Consider the following 15,191-nt stretch of genomic DNA (forward strand, 5'->3'; position numbering starts at 1 on the left):
CAAAGAAAGCCATTGTGTGGCGAATTTTCCAACTTTCGTTCCCAACTGGATCAATAAAATATTGGCACTGACTAAAATCCTGTATTTTAGCGATTAGATAATTGTTGTGTCATTGCTAAATGGATGTAATAAAGTGGTAATTGAACTTTTTGTCTTGCAGTTTTGGTCTGAAATCATACTTCTATTTTGAAATCACACGTATGATTCAGACCAAATTGCACTCCACTCAGTTCAATTACCATTATATATCGGGTTCAAATTTCCAGAGATAGCTCATTATGTAATGCACGTTCAATATTCAGCGCTTTATTCTCGGGTGACTGATTAGAAAACGCTAGCCGTATGCTATCGACGCAAGAAATGTAAACAAAGATTTCCCTATAGATATGTATCACTCGTTAAATAAATTGTTCTTTCTTTCTTTCTTTCTCTATGTTTGCTTACTTCTGTTTTTATTTCTTTTCAGGCTGGAGTACAAAATGGTGGTTGGGGTTGGGGAACGGCTTTTATCGATTTTAACAACGATGGTTTCTTGGATGTCATCGAGACCAGCGGTAAGCTTCCATTTGCGCATGAACAAAAATAATGATGCTGTTTCCTGTCCGCAAGATTCAATCGTTTATCTGGAAGCATACCAACTGAGGAACAACCCGGTTTCAAAAATTATTTGCGCCAAGCAATCTTAATTCCGAGGCAGGGGCACGTCTAGATTTTCCAACGATTTCCTTTTGAAGGAGACAAGTCACGGCAAACGGGGTTGTTTTCGTGGTTTTATCAAGCGAACTGAGAAATTGTGGACTGTTCAGTTTTATATACGAAGCGGGGAAGCTATGCCATTGGTGGAAACATGGTGACGAAAAAGCACGTATAAATTAGTTGAATGAAAAGCGGTTATTGGTTCTCAGGGACTGAGAGTACTGATAGAGTTGAAAACGTACTGTTCTTCTCAGCTGCACTTGTAAATTGCCAACTGGTTTGCCTCCAGCCAGTTGGGATTCTTAACAGTTGTCGGGATAAAAGCAAGCATATATATTTAAAAGACGAAAGATTTCTAATGGAAATTCTTGCAGCTATTTACCATAAAAAGAAGACAATTGCATGCTTGTTTTTATCCCGACGCGCACATTCTTTTCTTGAAACTCCGAACTTGCGTATTGATTGTGGCTAAACCCGACCCTTAGATTTCAGACATTCACAATCCTTACATATGGAATTATTGCACCTGGGAAGGATTGTCACTTGTTTGATCTGATTCCTTTTTTAAGCCTCATCTAAAAATTTGCCTAGCATGGGGAGTAGAGCTGCTCTACAAAACCACTGCATGTTGTAAGCTCCGCGAATAACATGGCAAGCAATTGCAATCCACGCGATGAAATGAACTATGCTCACGCGTGCTTAATAATCTTTTTTGTGCTCGCTAATGTTATAAGTTAAGTAAAGTCGGTCTTTGTTCTTTGCTGTCCTGAAATCGCATTAGGCGAGTTGATACTGGGGTCCAAGTAGGCCATAAGTAGACACAAATTCAAGGCGCCTCGTTGTTTTTTTGATCTGCTCAAGTTCGCATTCGCCCGTCGCCAAGCAGCTACTTTCTCGGCATCGTTCCCACGGGCGCTTTGCACCTTAAACATCTGTAGTTGCACGATGCAGAATCTCTCTGATGTAATGAAACGATCGCTCCCTGCTTTAAGCAGGGCACATTTGGAGTTCATGAACTTGTTAAGTTTACAGAGAGCACTCATATGCATGGAGATAAATTTGCTCTCGACTGCCCCTGGGACAACCATTACACTTCTCTTGTGCTCTCCAAGAAACTTCTCTGGCCACGATAGCTCGTTAACGCCACGCAAGCATGAAACAAGTTTTGGGTAAAAATGATAGCCTTTTAAGACGTGTGCTTACATTAGTCCCTTTCCTATCTCTGTTAAAATTTCATCAAAGAAGTCTTTCTCCGGCTTTGCAGGTATTGATTTTCCAACCACAACCACAGACGATCATTTTCGTGCGAACACGTTGCACCTATGGAAAAATCTGGGAGCAGGTCACAATGGAGAAACTGTGGAGGTAGAAGGCCAATACAATTTATGCAACTTTCAAATACGCAGTTATTGCTTCTGTCATTTAAAACAGATTCAGACTATAGAATGAGCTATGGAAATACAGCCCGTTTTCCTCGAACACGACCATGGACCCACTAGAGGCTCTCATGCGTGCGCTTAGCGTCCCACCCATAAGAACGATTTGTTCTCGCACTTGCACCCCTTTCTACGCACGATCCACGCAATAGCATGCTTGCTCAGCCACGGCTCCCATCGGGAAAATTTCAACTTTAGGAGTACGGTTAATAAACGGTGAAGATAGAACCATTGGCGGTAACCCGAAGATAACATGTGATAAAATTAAGTCACAAACCTATGGTAATCGACAGAAACGTCATACAATAGACCTTTTTGCAGATACGGCGGCCATTTTGATTTCTATTGTTTCAAATAGCTATTATGGGATGCCCAGGGGGCAAATGCAAGTTGCCCCCTGAGCATCCCATAATGTCTTTCGAAACAATAGAAATCAAAATGGCCGCTGTATCTGCAAAAGCGTCTATTCTTCTTCAATGGATTTTGGTTACCCGGCGGCCATGTTGGTCAAAGCGTATCCCGAGCCTCGATTTTCGTATCCCGAGTCACAGTTTTCAGTCCCTCGGGACTCAAAATGGTCGCTATGTGAAAAAGGCCCATGATTGTCTATCGGCGAGCAACATCAGTCGTTTGAGTGACATTGAATTGTAAAGATTGCTATCGAATTTATCAATTGTTGATTTCTTCGCATCCACACCCTTGCTTTCATTGCGTATCAATTCTTTTGCTAATGGTAACATCAACATTTAATTAATTTTTGGATGTATTGTAGCGATAATCCAGTGCAACCCCCAGGTAGTAGAACCAATGGGGCGGGTTGCGCTTTTAAATCATACGTCATTATCTGTATAATAAGCTTACGGAGTTAAATAAATAAAAGAAATAAACATGATAAGAGAGAGTGAAATAGTAGAAAGAATATATGGTCATTGTGCGCGAAACAGAACAAATAGAAGAAAACAGAGAAACAAAGAAAGTAGTGAGCAGTTATAAAATAGTAACTTTACTCTAAAGATAATAGGCTGATTTAGCAACAGAACGGGAACGTCAGTGGCGACGGCGCGGGCAGAAAAAACACCAATGAGAATTTGGAATAGAATGGCCTCCACTCTTTTCTTCTCTATTCTAAATTCTCATTGGTAGTTTTGCTGCGCGTGGCGTCGCCACTGACTGACGTTCCCGTTTTGTTGCTAAATCAGCCTAATAACAGAGAGCAGTGCCACTGTTTCCTTTCCAAATGAGATTTAAAGCTTGTTTGTTTTATTCTCTTTCATAAGGTGTCTGCCTTTTATGGACTAAATGGGACAGGACAAGGGCGTGGTCTGCTAAAGTGGGACTACGATGGTAAGCTATAAACGTATAATTACTGGAAATTATTGTTATATAGATTACAAGAAATCTATTAGGCGTGGTTCTTGGACATGAACACCGTAAAAATAAGCTGGCTTATCGAGCCGGGATGAAATGCTATTGAACTGACTGCAGGCCTTTTTCTAGGTAGAAGAACCATAATGTCCCCCTCCTTTATATGTTAAACTCATGTTCAATGCAGGAACAAGCTAGTCCGTCCACACCCGAGTACCCTCTGAAGCAGGGCCTTTTCGTGTGCAAGTGATAGCGCCCTTGTGCTCGAAAAGTGTCTTTCGAGAAGCACTCTTTGTGCATCTCGTGTTTGACTTTCTTTGCCTTATCCTACTAAAATGATAGAGAGCTTTAGATTCTAGGACGAGAACGACTACGAGTACGAGATTCTCTCATAGAACAACAGTGAGCGCGCAAACCAGCGTCATTTTGGCGAGGAAAACGTGATACCGTCGTCATTTTAGTACGAGGTTTTGCAAAGATGTTGTGGTGTCAAAACAAGTCAACTACACAGTAGCGGTTTTTGTATTTTTCGATCAGCCAAAAGGCTTAGTTACCAGCACTAAGAAGAACTGAGCAACCTCACTGCTAACAAAGAGTAAGATTAATCGTCCGGGTTATAAATCTTCGAAGTATTTTCGCTAAAAACGGGCAGTCAAATTTTGTACTCGTTCTCGTCCTCGTCCTAGAGACTAAAGGTCCCTAATAGAGATTCTAGTACGAGGACGAGAACGAGTACGAGATTTGACTGCCCGTTTTTAGCGAAAATGCTTAGAAATTTCTAACCCGGACGATTAATCTTACTGTTGACTTGTTTCGACACACAACATTTTTGCAAAACCTCGTACTTAATTGACGACGGTGTCACGTTTTTCTCGCCAAAATGACGCTGGTTTGCGCTCGCTCACTGTTGTTGTATGCGAAAATCTTGTAATCGTTGTTGTTCTCGTCATAGAATCAAAAGCTCTCTAATCTAAGGGGCACTTCGTCAAAGATCTAGTTTAACCCACATTGTTCGGTTGCATATTATCCAGCCCTATTCAAATAACATTTACCTGCCTTCCGGGGCAATTTCTTTTCAAATTTGTAGATGACGGTGATGAAGACATCGTAGTTTGTAATAACATTGGAGCCCCATTCTTCTACCAAAATCATCAACGAGAACCAAACAATTGGATACGAATTCGAGTCGTGCAGCGGTAAGTCATAGGACGAGATTGTAGTAGTTGAATAGTTCTTTGTTTGGTTCTGGCATATGGTTCTGTTTGCGTCTTTTGTGGATTATTTATCACAGAGATATTTTTTGAAGGTCTTTATTCTCCGCTATCGGGTATAGTACCACGATGAACAGGCTAAGGCCATGTTTAATCTTTTTTTTAACAGTTGAAGAATGAACCTACTGATAAAAAAAAAAGAATATACATTTTTCAATAATATCAAACAAGGTTTATTCATTTATTCATTTATTTTGCTCCAATAAAAGATAGATACAGGAGTCACTAATGTAGGAATTACAAAGTAAAATAATGAGAGGAAACGGGCACGATAGTGAAAACTAATCGGTGCCCAAACAAGGTGTAAAGACTTGGCGAAGACCTCTCTTCTGACAATACCATGCTAGTCTACAGTGCAAACCGATGTAACCCCGCTGATCCCAAATAAGCTCCGTATCAACCACAATGCTGAGAACTGTCGTTTCCAGTCTTTCCAGCAAAGCGCCGCAACTAGGAATGCTAGGAAACTAGGAAAGATCAGAGGTCGTTCGCGTCACGCAGTCACGATACTTGACCATACTTATTCAAGGCTATTTTTTCTAATTTTGTCTTAGTTGCTTGAGAGATGGCGATAGGTTATGCGACAGTCTTGGAGCTCGTGTGCAAGTTACTTTGGGAAACAATCATACACAAGTAAGGCATCAAATGACTTTTTTTTTTGCGGATAATTATTTAGTTAAAAGAGCCCTGTCACGGCAGTACAGTTGATTTTGTGACAGTAGTTTTACCAATTATTCCTCCCTTCTATACAACTTAACTATGACAACTTAACGTGAACCCAGAGATTACTTTTATACAACACAAATCAAAGCTTCCTGACAGAAAAAATGACCTCAAGTGAAGCTATGATCCTCGCAGTTACGAACTCAATTTTAGCAATTGCGTAGAGAAGCCTGAAAAATTCAAGACTTCAACGGGGTTTGATGCCGGTGTGACGCTCTAACCAACTGAGCTATGAAGCCACCGCTCAGTGCATGAAAAGTTTTTCTCCCAATGAAAATGTCATCTAGGAGTTGTCCGTCCTTGGTTCCTCCTGTGGATAGAGGACATTTGACCGAGGCTTGGACTGTGAATCCATTTGTGATCCTTCTGGGAGCAGACATGCGCTGTTGGCTCGAGAGACCTCTTAAGTTGTATATAAATTGTCTTCTTCTCTCTCGTCCGCCTGTGAATCTTCGATCCTGTCGATCCAGTGCCATCGAGATGGAGAAAAGCAATGGCCCGGGATAACCGGGCGCTGTAGCCTTCACTCAAACGCTACCACTGCTTGGTTTAATTCTTACTTACCATTTTGTTGAATTCTAATATTTTATCCAGACGCAAGAAATCGGTTCCAGTACACATTTCCTCGGGCAGAGCTCCTTGAGTGCCCATTTTGGACTGGGACGAGATAGCGAAAATGTCACCGTAAGGGTCACGTGGACTTCAGCCCCTTTACAAGTGACATACACTGACGTGCCGCCAAATACACGACTCCGTGTCATAAAACCAAGGTAACTATTTAACTCTGAAAACATTATCAGAAAATTAACAAAGCTTAATCAAGTGAAGCTAATCAAGTGGAGCTGATTCATTTCATATACCATTTCTTAATTGACAAAGCTTACACGCAAAAAGAGTATTTATCGTCCTTTCACTGTTGGTTTCACTCACTTGGGACTTCAACTGACTCCGTCAGGTGATGCTTTCACTCACTCAAACTGGTTACGGCAACGTTTGTTAGCCAAAACAGAAGAAGACCAACAATTCATTTCAATAATGCTATTTGGCAGTGTTTTGAGTAGTTTTGGAGCAAAAACCCCAAAAGGATAGCTTTGAAAAACTTGTCTTTTAACATGTTTTGAAGAGAAGACAATTCTTAAAATAATTCGCGCCTCGAAACTTCTTTATTTTGAAAATACAAATGGCTAGCGTTTCATAGCACCCAAAATACGTCCGACAAGTTTCGGGGGCTTGGAGAACCGCGCGCACGCCTGAGTTCCAACCATTTAAATGCAAAGTTTTCAGGAATAACTCGGCGAATAATTAATTTTCTTTGGATTAGAGGCGAAGCTCAAGGTTCTAAGGCATTAGTTGCAGACACACTAATTTTTTCGTCATTTTTAACGTTAATTACTTTAGCCTTTCCGACTCAGGGAAGACGTTTCCGTACTCCACTCTCGGCAAGTGCTTTTCTTTGAAGCTACTGAAGATTAACAAACAGGTATTACATTTAAGATTTTCTCCTTATATCAGCCGAACGCAAGCACAAGAGATTCGTGTCAAGTGAAAACGAACCCTAACGCAAGCACATGCACATGACACAGAGATAGAGATTCACTAGTTCCATGTTCTTTCTTGCAACGTGGCGCTGCCAGTGGAATCTGGAACGGGTCTTTTTTAGTAGAAGAACATCACAGCTTGCGTTACTTCAAAGCACAAAAAAAAGGTAACATTTTGATCCTTGGGCTTGTGCTTATGCTTGCCTCAGGCCCGTTTTCACGGTGAAATAAGCGTTCTTGCGCTTGCGTTTATGCTTGGGCTTGGGCTTTGCGTCTCTAGTGAAAACCTGGCTCTGCAAGTAGCCGCTTTGTATATCTTATATCTGTATAGAGCGTTTTCACTCACGTGACCAGCAACCATATTGGATTACTGAAACAAAAGAAAGTATTTGCATAAAAATAGAGTTCAATTCCCGGAGGATTAGTTTGGTACATCACCATGGCCACCATTCCTTTGTTTTGGAACACCAACATGGCCACCGTGACGTCATGTGAAAACGTGAACAATGAACAATCTCATCCCTTCAAGACTGGTTTTCGCAAGCAACACTTGAGGAAGTATATGCAACATACTTAGAGCCACTTAACTGCCGTAGATTACTGTCTTGTCTTGAGAAAAGTTTTAATGATCAGAAAACGCGACTGAGTTTGCGTACTAAGTTTGCTTGGTCTGATGCTTGCATTTCCAGTGAAAATCATTTCTTTGGAAGCTTAAGCGGGAGCCCAGTACAACTTCACTGCACAGACCGAGTTATTTTTAGATTGATTTTCCCGCGAAACCAGCCCTTTCCAGCTAATCACAAGTCTTGCCTGAGAAATAATTACCCATGAGATTGAGAATGGTCGCTTGTGCAAGCCAAATCTTATTTAAGAATTCGTCTAAAAACAGCTTGATCTGTGAAAATGCTGTTTCATAAACCTGGTATTGTAGTTGTAGTCTCCTGGCTTAAGTAAAGTCTTTTTTTTTTTTTCAGCCCTCCCATGCAACGGTTTCTATCAATCCAGATAACAAGACTATTAAATTTCAAGTGCATCCCGATGTGAACCCAGAGGATCTTGATCTCCAGAAATTTTCCTACACCGTGGGCCTGGAACCAAGCCCAATGAATCAGCCGCTGACCGCTAACACTACCTGTTACATCATTTTTTCCAATCACCGAAATGAATCGTCGTCAAGCGAGTGCCACCTTGACAGAAATACAGGGCCGATGCCATCTGTCACAGATAGTAGGTGCGTCTGTTTTGTTTGTGGAAAATGTGAACTTGTTTAAGTTAAGCTGTAGTCTATCACCAGGGCCTCGTTGTTCGAAGAACGATTAGGCTAACCATAGACTACTGACAGCTTAAATTGCCGTTTATTTTCTGATGAAAAAAAGAGTTTTTTCCAGTTAGCCAATACTCTTTGTTTGTCCCTCCAAAATTTTGCATAAGCATTGTTTCTAGTTTTCTTGGGACCATTGTAAGTCCCAATAGAAAAAAAAAATGCTTATGCAAAATTTTGGAGGGGCGAACAAAGAGTATTATGGTATTTATTATATTGGCTAATAGTCTTCATTTTTGATTTAAACTTTTTCTTTCTTTTAGCATAAAAACATGATATAATGGCTTTTTGAATGGCAAAATTCAAATCTGGGTCGATATTTAATCGAGCAACTGGACCCAGGAGTCTTCAACTTCGATATATTTATGTCGGGACTTTTCCACAGACCGAGACCTTTTGAACCGTTCATTTGCCTTACATATTGAATTCTCACCCTTGGGATTCAAAACGGCCACTTATGCAATACGAAACTTATTGCTCGTCTAAGAATTGCTTGGTCTGCAAAACTGCAGTGACATTGACCTAGCATGAGAGTTGTACTCTTGTGGGTGGGTATAAGCTCTTAAGTTAATTTATTATTAGATTTCTAGAAACGGAAGAATGTTTCCCGAAACGGCACCCCATTACAGTCACTTGAAGCGCCATTTCACAATACTCTGTTGTCGAGCTTCGATGAGGTCATATATTATGTCATGTAGTTACAGATGTTGAGGGAAACTGATTCCCCTCCCAAGGGACATCCAAAAATAACGTTTGGAAAGTTTATGTCTTCCGGCCACATTTCCAACTCCCTCTCTCTGTCTCTTTATTTCCTGTAAGTACTATTAGGTGTGAAGAGGAATTCTTTGGGTCGGTAGGAAGCGATTTGCAACGGTTCTCAGGATTGGTTGAAAAAACAGCGAATACTTAACAATTATTCTACGAGGGCGCGCCTCGTTGGTTAATCATAATCATTTTATATCCGGCAAGCCCAAGTACAATAATTGTTTGATTAAAAACTTTAAAAATTTTAACCCGATATACCTGGTGATTTTTAAACACGATTTTTCTGTTTTCCTTTTGCCACCTAAAAACTTTCTGAGTTTTTAGATCGATAATATTTCGCTCATTATCGAAACCAAACCCTTAACTTGGGAAAACAAATCAGTTTCACAAGTTCTTTTTAGTTTCAGTTGAGGACTCAGGGATCCACATTCGCAGTCGTCCGGTCGTCCCAGACTAATAACCCGTCCGGACGAGCATAATAGGGAGCTTACGCAACAGGACGGCTGGAAGACTCAGGACAGCAAAATGACGAAAAAATGTCACGTAAGATTGGGAATGCACAGTCTCGCGCGACATAATTTCGTCATTATGGCGTCCTGAGTCTTCCAGCCGTCCTTTTGCGTAAGCTCCAAAGGTCGTCCGTTAGACGAGTAAAGTTTTAATAAATGTCTTTTCATGAATGCCATCAAATGTTATAATACAGAATGTACTTTCGTTTTCATCGCTTTTTGTTTAATGGAAACTTCCGAAAAATAAGGAATAAACATGCAGCTTTTCCTCAGCAATGAAATATCAAGTTTGGGCGCCATCTTTGACCACGCAGTATTTCCATAAAACGATTGCAGGCTCAATTTTCATGTATCTCACCGAGTCTCTCACCGATGGCTTGGTTGTTAGTAAGTCGTTTAGCAAAAAGTAAAGGGTGACTCGTGGTCTCAGCTCATAATGTGGCGTTAGTTGCAAGGTGTTTCGCAACCTCCGGCAAAAAGGAAAACAAGTGGAGCAGAACCTGCTGCTTACGAACAGGAAAAACACAAAATCTTGGTAGCATGTTAAAGGAAGACGCTAGACAGGAGCGTCAAAACTTTGGGTCGTTGAATCGTAATATTCATGTACGTTTTGCCGTGGCAAATATGGACCACTGTAAATCAGGGTTCCCACGGTGCAAATAACAAAATACTCCAGAGTCAATGTTCGTAATTTCTGACGAGAGTGTAAAATAAAACGCGAATCTTCAAGTTACAAGTAATTTTATCGACCATTCAGTCTATACTTCCGCATTTTGCCTGGGTAACCCAAAATTTGTCCGGGCAAGTATATCATAAGACCAGGAGCTTGCCTCTCTCATGCACGCCCTTATGAGTCAACCTTTGCGTGTATCTTTCTATTTTTAGAACGCCACGAGTTCCTCGGCTCTGCACACACTGTTTTAAAAGGCCAATCAGAGTAAAGTCATTGTCTAACGAAGACAAATAAAGCAGTAAAACTGTATTTAAATCGTGCAGATTGATGTAAATTTATGTAAATGCGAGTCTCCTGCTCAAGGGTTCGTTCTAAAAATAGAAAGATACGCGCAAAGGTTGACTCAAAGATCTACTTCTTATGGAGGCTCCTACTAATGGGCTCCTGATAAGACCGTACTTGCCCGGCTGACGACTTTGATAAAAAATGAGTATGGATCCCTGTGAGGTCCTTTTTTTTTTTAAGAAAAACAATCCGTATAAAAACTTGTTAAGTTGTTTATGAGGCGTTGTGGTCCAGTGGTTCAGTGTTTTCACCAGGATTTTGTCTCACGGAGTCCCAGGGCCCCCTTTCCTGAAAATTAGGGGCCCTGCAGGAGCTTAAGTGGGACATAGTTATTTTCGCTCCATGACTAGGGTGGAAAAAATTCTTCGCGATTTCTTTGTCCATTTAATCAAGGAACGTTCAAATTGGAACTCTTGCATGCAATGGTGGCCCGTCGACAGTATTGTAAATGCATTTGATTTATTTGCTTCGAGACATATCTTACGGGTTGTGATCCTTTTGTCAGCATCATAGGCAAGCCATGGGTATTTCGACTGCCATTCACTCTGAAAAACAATGTGTTTCTTCAATGAAATAGCTTTTTGATCTTTGCTTGTTACGTTGTCCTCTTCGTTGTCCTCTTCACTAGCGTTTCGATGATCTTCTACACTTTCTTAAATCCTTGGTACTTTAAGGCGAAAGAAAGAATCTAATTTTCTGGGTCGTTTCGTACCTCATTGAATGGGCTTCAGGATTTGCCAAAAGACCAATGTAACGTTAACGAACAAAGATAACAATGGATTTAGCACAGAAAACAGTGGGAAGTACGATACTATACAGCCAACTGGTGTCCTCCTGCCAGTTGGGGTTCTTAGTCGTGTTTCTGTTAAGTTTGAATCGTTTCTTTCAGGTTTTTAAAAGTGGGATTCCTGGGAACTAGCTTGATAGCTAAGTGCACTTCCATTTTAAACAAAGCCTTTGCATTTTTGTTTGCATTTTACAGTAATGGCATCAGCACAGTTCATCATGCGGGGCTTGAAGCTAACTCTATAACTATCTTCGTCTCAGTCGTCTTGGAGCTGAAGGAAGTTGTAGAATTCGGCAGTATTGACTTCGCTCTGATGAAAGGAAAATGCTTGAAGCGTCGGCTTTTCCATCTCAGAACGGCGGTCAATTTACTATTATCAACTTAGTATTAACATATTCTCGTGTTTAAAATATCCACCGTCACAGCACCTTAACTTCTTTACAAACTAAGGCCATTAGCTGTCTTAAATAGCACTTTGGTTTAGCAAGATGAAGTTTTTCGCCCTCAAATAGAGGAGAGCACTTCTACATTCCATGAGTCTAGTCACTGACTTTCAAAAACGCAGTCCAAACATCGATTAAATAGCTGTTCCTTAATGTTTTTCTTTTCATAGACGTTTAGATGGTATTTATTATAACGAAAAGCACGTCTGGTGGGGTGCTGCGATGGAGGATGTGGCACGTGACTTGCCTGCGATGTATGCTGACGGTATCGCGATGCCTGCCGGCACGTGTACTCCAGAAGAGAGGCAAAGGGGAAACTGTAGATATGCCGACGCTGTCAGTGGATTTGGATCTCACAGGCCCTCCCCTAGAACAATCAGTAATGAACTCTTTCGACAGGTAAAAAGAAATAGTATTTTGAAAAAGAGACGTTAGATATAGTATAAAGGGTTGTTCCCCGCATGCAAGCGAGCATTTTGAGATGGTGGATTGTGACAGGGAAATGTCCTCGTACCTCGCACTCTAGCCTCATCTCGTGTGCTGCACACACGTAACCAATCATGACACCCCGCGATCTTTCTCACGTGTTACAATGACTGTTGGAGTTTTGAGTATAGTGTTTTGTATTTTGTTGCAGATTGAGCCAAAGATAAGCACACGCCGCCTTAGCGATTTACATTCGCACTTTGGCCAGGTAATCAATAGTGGACGATAGAGCGGTTTTCAATTCAGTGTCGAAAAACCAAAACCAATGTAACCACTCTATCCAATCACAAAGGACAGAGACGATACAGTGAATCAATCAAAACTCGAAGTAATTACACGTAGCCGACGCCAAGCGCGGGAAAACGAGTGCGAGTCACGATTGGTTTTTGTTTAACTTTTGATTGGATGGAAAAGTGTCGCGAATTCTTTAAGCCAATCGTGTAGCGTAGTTGATGCAAAACCAATTACCTTGGACACTCAAATGAAAACCGCTCTATTTCGTCTTTTGTGATCTATCTGTTTTTCTGTCAGCCAGGTACCCAAGTAACTGAGTAGATCATTGATATACCTACAATCTTGGACAAAAGTCGTATGAAAAATTCCAGCGTGAACATCATTGGACATGCACTCAGCGGCAAACAAAGTCTATTGGTACCCCCCTCTCCCCCATGATAACGTGGTGAAAAAATACTTTGCAAACCTTTGGCCGTTTTTAAACCAACATTGGATTAGGGGGAGGAGGGAAAGTATGGAGAAATTAATTTTTCATCATACAGGCAAAGAAGGTAGTGACCATTATATAGTGGGTGTGTCACATTTTCCCAACGAGTTTTGTCCAAGATTGTAGTTTGTAAATAAGTTTGTTTATTGGCTCAATTGTTCAGCCAGCCAGTTGGTCCCGTTAACCAGTGCTTCAGTCTCCCAGATAGACAAGCAGACTGCACAGTCAGTCAGCCAATTAGTCAGACAGCTGGTCAGCCATTGCAATTGCCATAGCTAAGTAGTCTGCTATTCGTGAAACAGGGAAGTTGTCAAGCCGTCAATGAACCATTCAGCTACTTCGTTGCGGCTCTCTGTAGTATGATTTCTAGGAATGAAAGACAGACCAAGGTTTGTGCACGCTCTGCGGAAGGATTCAGTGAAACCTCGATTCACGAAAATTCCAAGCTTCGGGGACACTTTGTTCCTTACATCGCGATATCATTGTATCGAGATCATTTTCCTTCATTTTTACTTTAAGTGTGGTTAAGAGTTTCAGCCTGTGAAACGTGGACATCCGCGCTTTATTGATTTTCTTTACAGCGAGTTTCAAACAAACAGCAAACATTATTTGAAATGGTCCTTTTTAACCCTCTGACTCCAAGGAGTGATCGGTAAATAAATTCTGCTTATAATTTCAATGAAATATCAATAAGACAGGTATTGAGAATAAAGATTATTATCAGTCTAAGCTAGAGGAGTGATCTTGATATAACACCAAATTCTCATGACTACCCAACAAAGAACCATACGGTACTAGTTGGGAGAATGAACGTTCCGATCGTGGGAATGAAAGGGTTAATTCACAAAATCAATTGGACTGAGCCCTTGCGGTGATAATTACTCTTTTCTTGTTGCAGTTCCTCTCTCACGACACAGATTTTTCCAGTCCACTCCCTCGTTATGAATTTGAAGGACAGTTGACCGACGTATGGCTTCCAATTAAAGTGCCCAAGGTTTGTCTTCCTATTAAAACTGATTTCTGCTGAAGGATCTTTAATAACTTTACCGACAACGCAAGAAAAAAACGAAAAGAACTATTGGGCGACCGTTCCATTACGTATAACGACGAACTTGAGTATTTAAGCTTAATGTTAAAGTGCCCCTGTGATCAAAAAATCATTTCTTATTTTCCTTTGGATCTCGAAACTATGTTAACTAAAGACTAAGCGACCAAAGGTTTAAGCCTTGATTTAAAAAAGACACCCTTTTATTTTAACTGGAATTTTCCTATTTAATGGTCCGCCATTACTAACTTTAAGTTATTGAGAGAGCTGTATCGAGGAGAAAATGACGTCAAAGGCTCACTAGTATAAGAATGCAATGCGTGTGTATGCCGCAGAATTTATATGCAGCACGGGAGTTTTGGGCTTTTAGACATTTAAACTCGCGTTTTGCATATATAATGAAGCTGCACTCACACGCTGAAATTTTAAGCTAGTGAGCCTTTGACGTCACTTTTCCCTGGATCCAACCCTCGAGGTTTAATTAGTCAGTTTTGAAGGTGAGTAATGGCGGACGGTGAAATCCAAAACTTACTCTCAAAGTAAACGGCCTTTGGATAAAAATTAAAGCTCAAAGTTTTGCCAGTCAGGTGTTAAGTAAATCACACTTTCAAAATCTGAAGAAAAAAGGAAAGTTTTTTCTAAAAAAATATCACAGGGGCACTTTAAATATTTGGGAGCAGTTTGTGGTAGAATGATTACCAGATAATTGCATATCGGGGTAGTGCTTAACTCTGGGATCATAGATGTACCATATAGTGGCAGCGATAGGCACCCTGTATGTGCTTTTATCTGGATATTTTTAAATCCGCAACTTTTTCCCTGCGGATAAAAAAAAATTCACGTCCACTAATTGGGGATTCGCATGCTGGATTCGTCGGATACGAATGGACGGAAGGTGAATCCTCAAAGAAAAATTTGCGGATTAAAAAAATATCCGGATACTAGTGCATTGGGCCTCAATGTTGCTCCCAATTTAAACCCTTTGGGAATGAAACGTTTTGTTCCAGGTATTTTCATATCGTTTAAATGTGAAAGCTACATTGTAATGCAAATACAATACACAAAAA

General features: G+C 40.7%; 1 protein-coding gene across 3 annotated transcripts in view; it reads left to right on the forward strand.

Moving 5' to 3' along the window:
• The window catches only part of LOC138025968 (uncharacterized), a 77,652-nt gene that overhangs the window by 10,651 nt on the left and 51,810 nt on the right, over positions 1–15,191 (forward strand). For all 3 annotated transcript variants that reach the window (XM_068873118.1, XM_068873117.1, XM_068873116.1), the window contains exons 9-19: positions 467–554; positions 1,961–2,061; positions 3,410–3,476; positions 4,585–4,693; positions 5,323–5,401; positions 6,086–6,261; positions 6,890–6,971; positions 8,004–8,260; positions 12,043–12,271; positions 12,510–12,566; positions 13,978–14,073. In XM_068873118.1, the coding sequence (XP_068729219.1) occupies positions 467–554; positions 1,961–2,061; positions 3,410–3,476; positions 4,585–4,693; positions 5,323–5,401; positions 6,086–6,261; positions 6,890–6,971; positions 8,004–8,260; positions 12,043–12,271; positions 12,510–12,566; positions 13,978–14,073 (1,341 nt within the window). The remainder of the gene's footprint in view (positions 1–466; positions 555–1,960; positions 2,062–3,409; positions 3,477–4,584; positions 4,694–5,322; positions 5,402–6,085; positions 6,262–6,889; positions 6,972–8,003; positions 8,261–12,042; positions 12,272–12,509; positions 12,567–13,977; positions 14,074–15,191) is intronic.

The sequence above is a fragment of the Montipora capricornis genome, chromosome 12, assembly GCF_036669925.1.
Source record: "Montipora capricornis isolate CH-2021 chromosome 12, ASM3666992v2, whole genome shotgun sequence".
NCBI lineage: Eukaryota > Metazoa > Cnidaria > Anthozoa > Scleractinia > Acroporidae > Montipora > Montipora capricornis.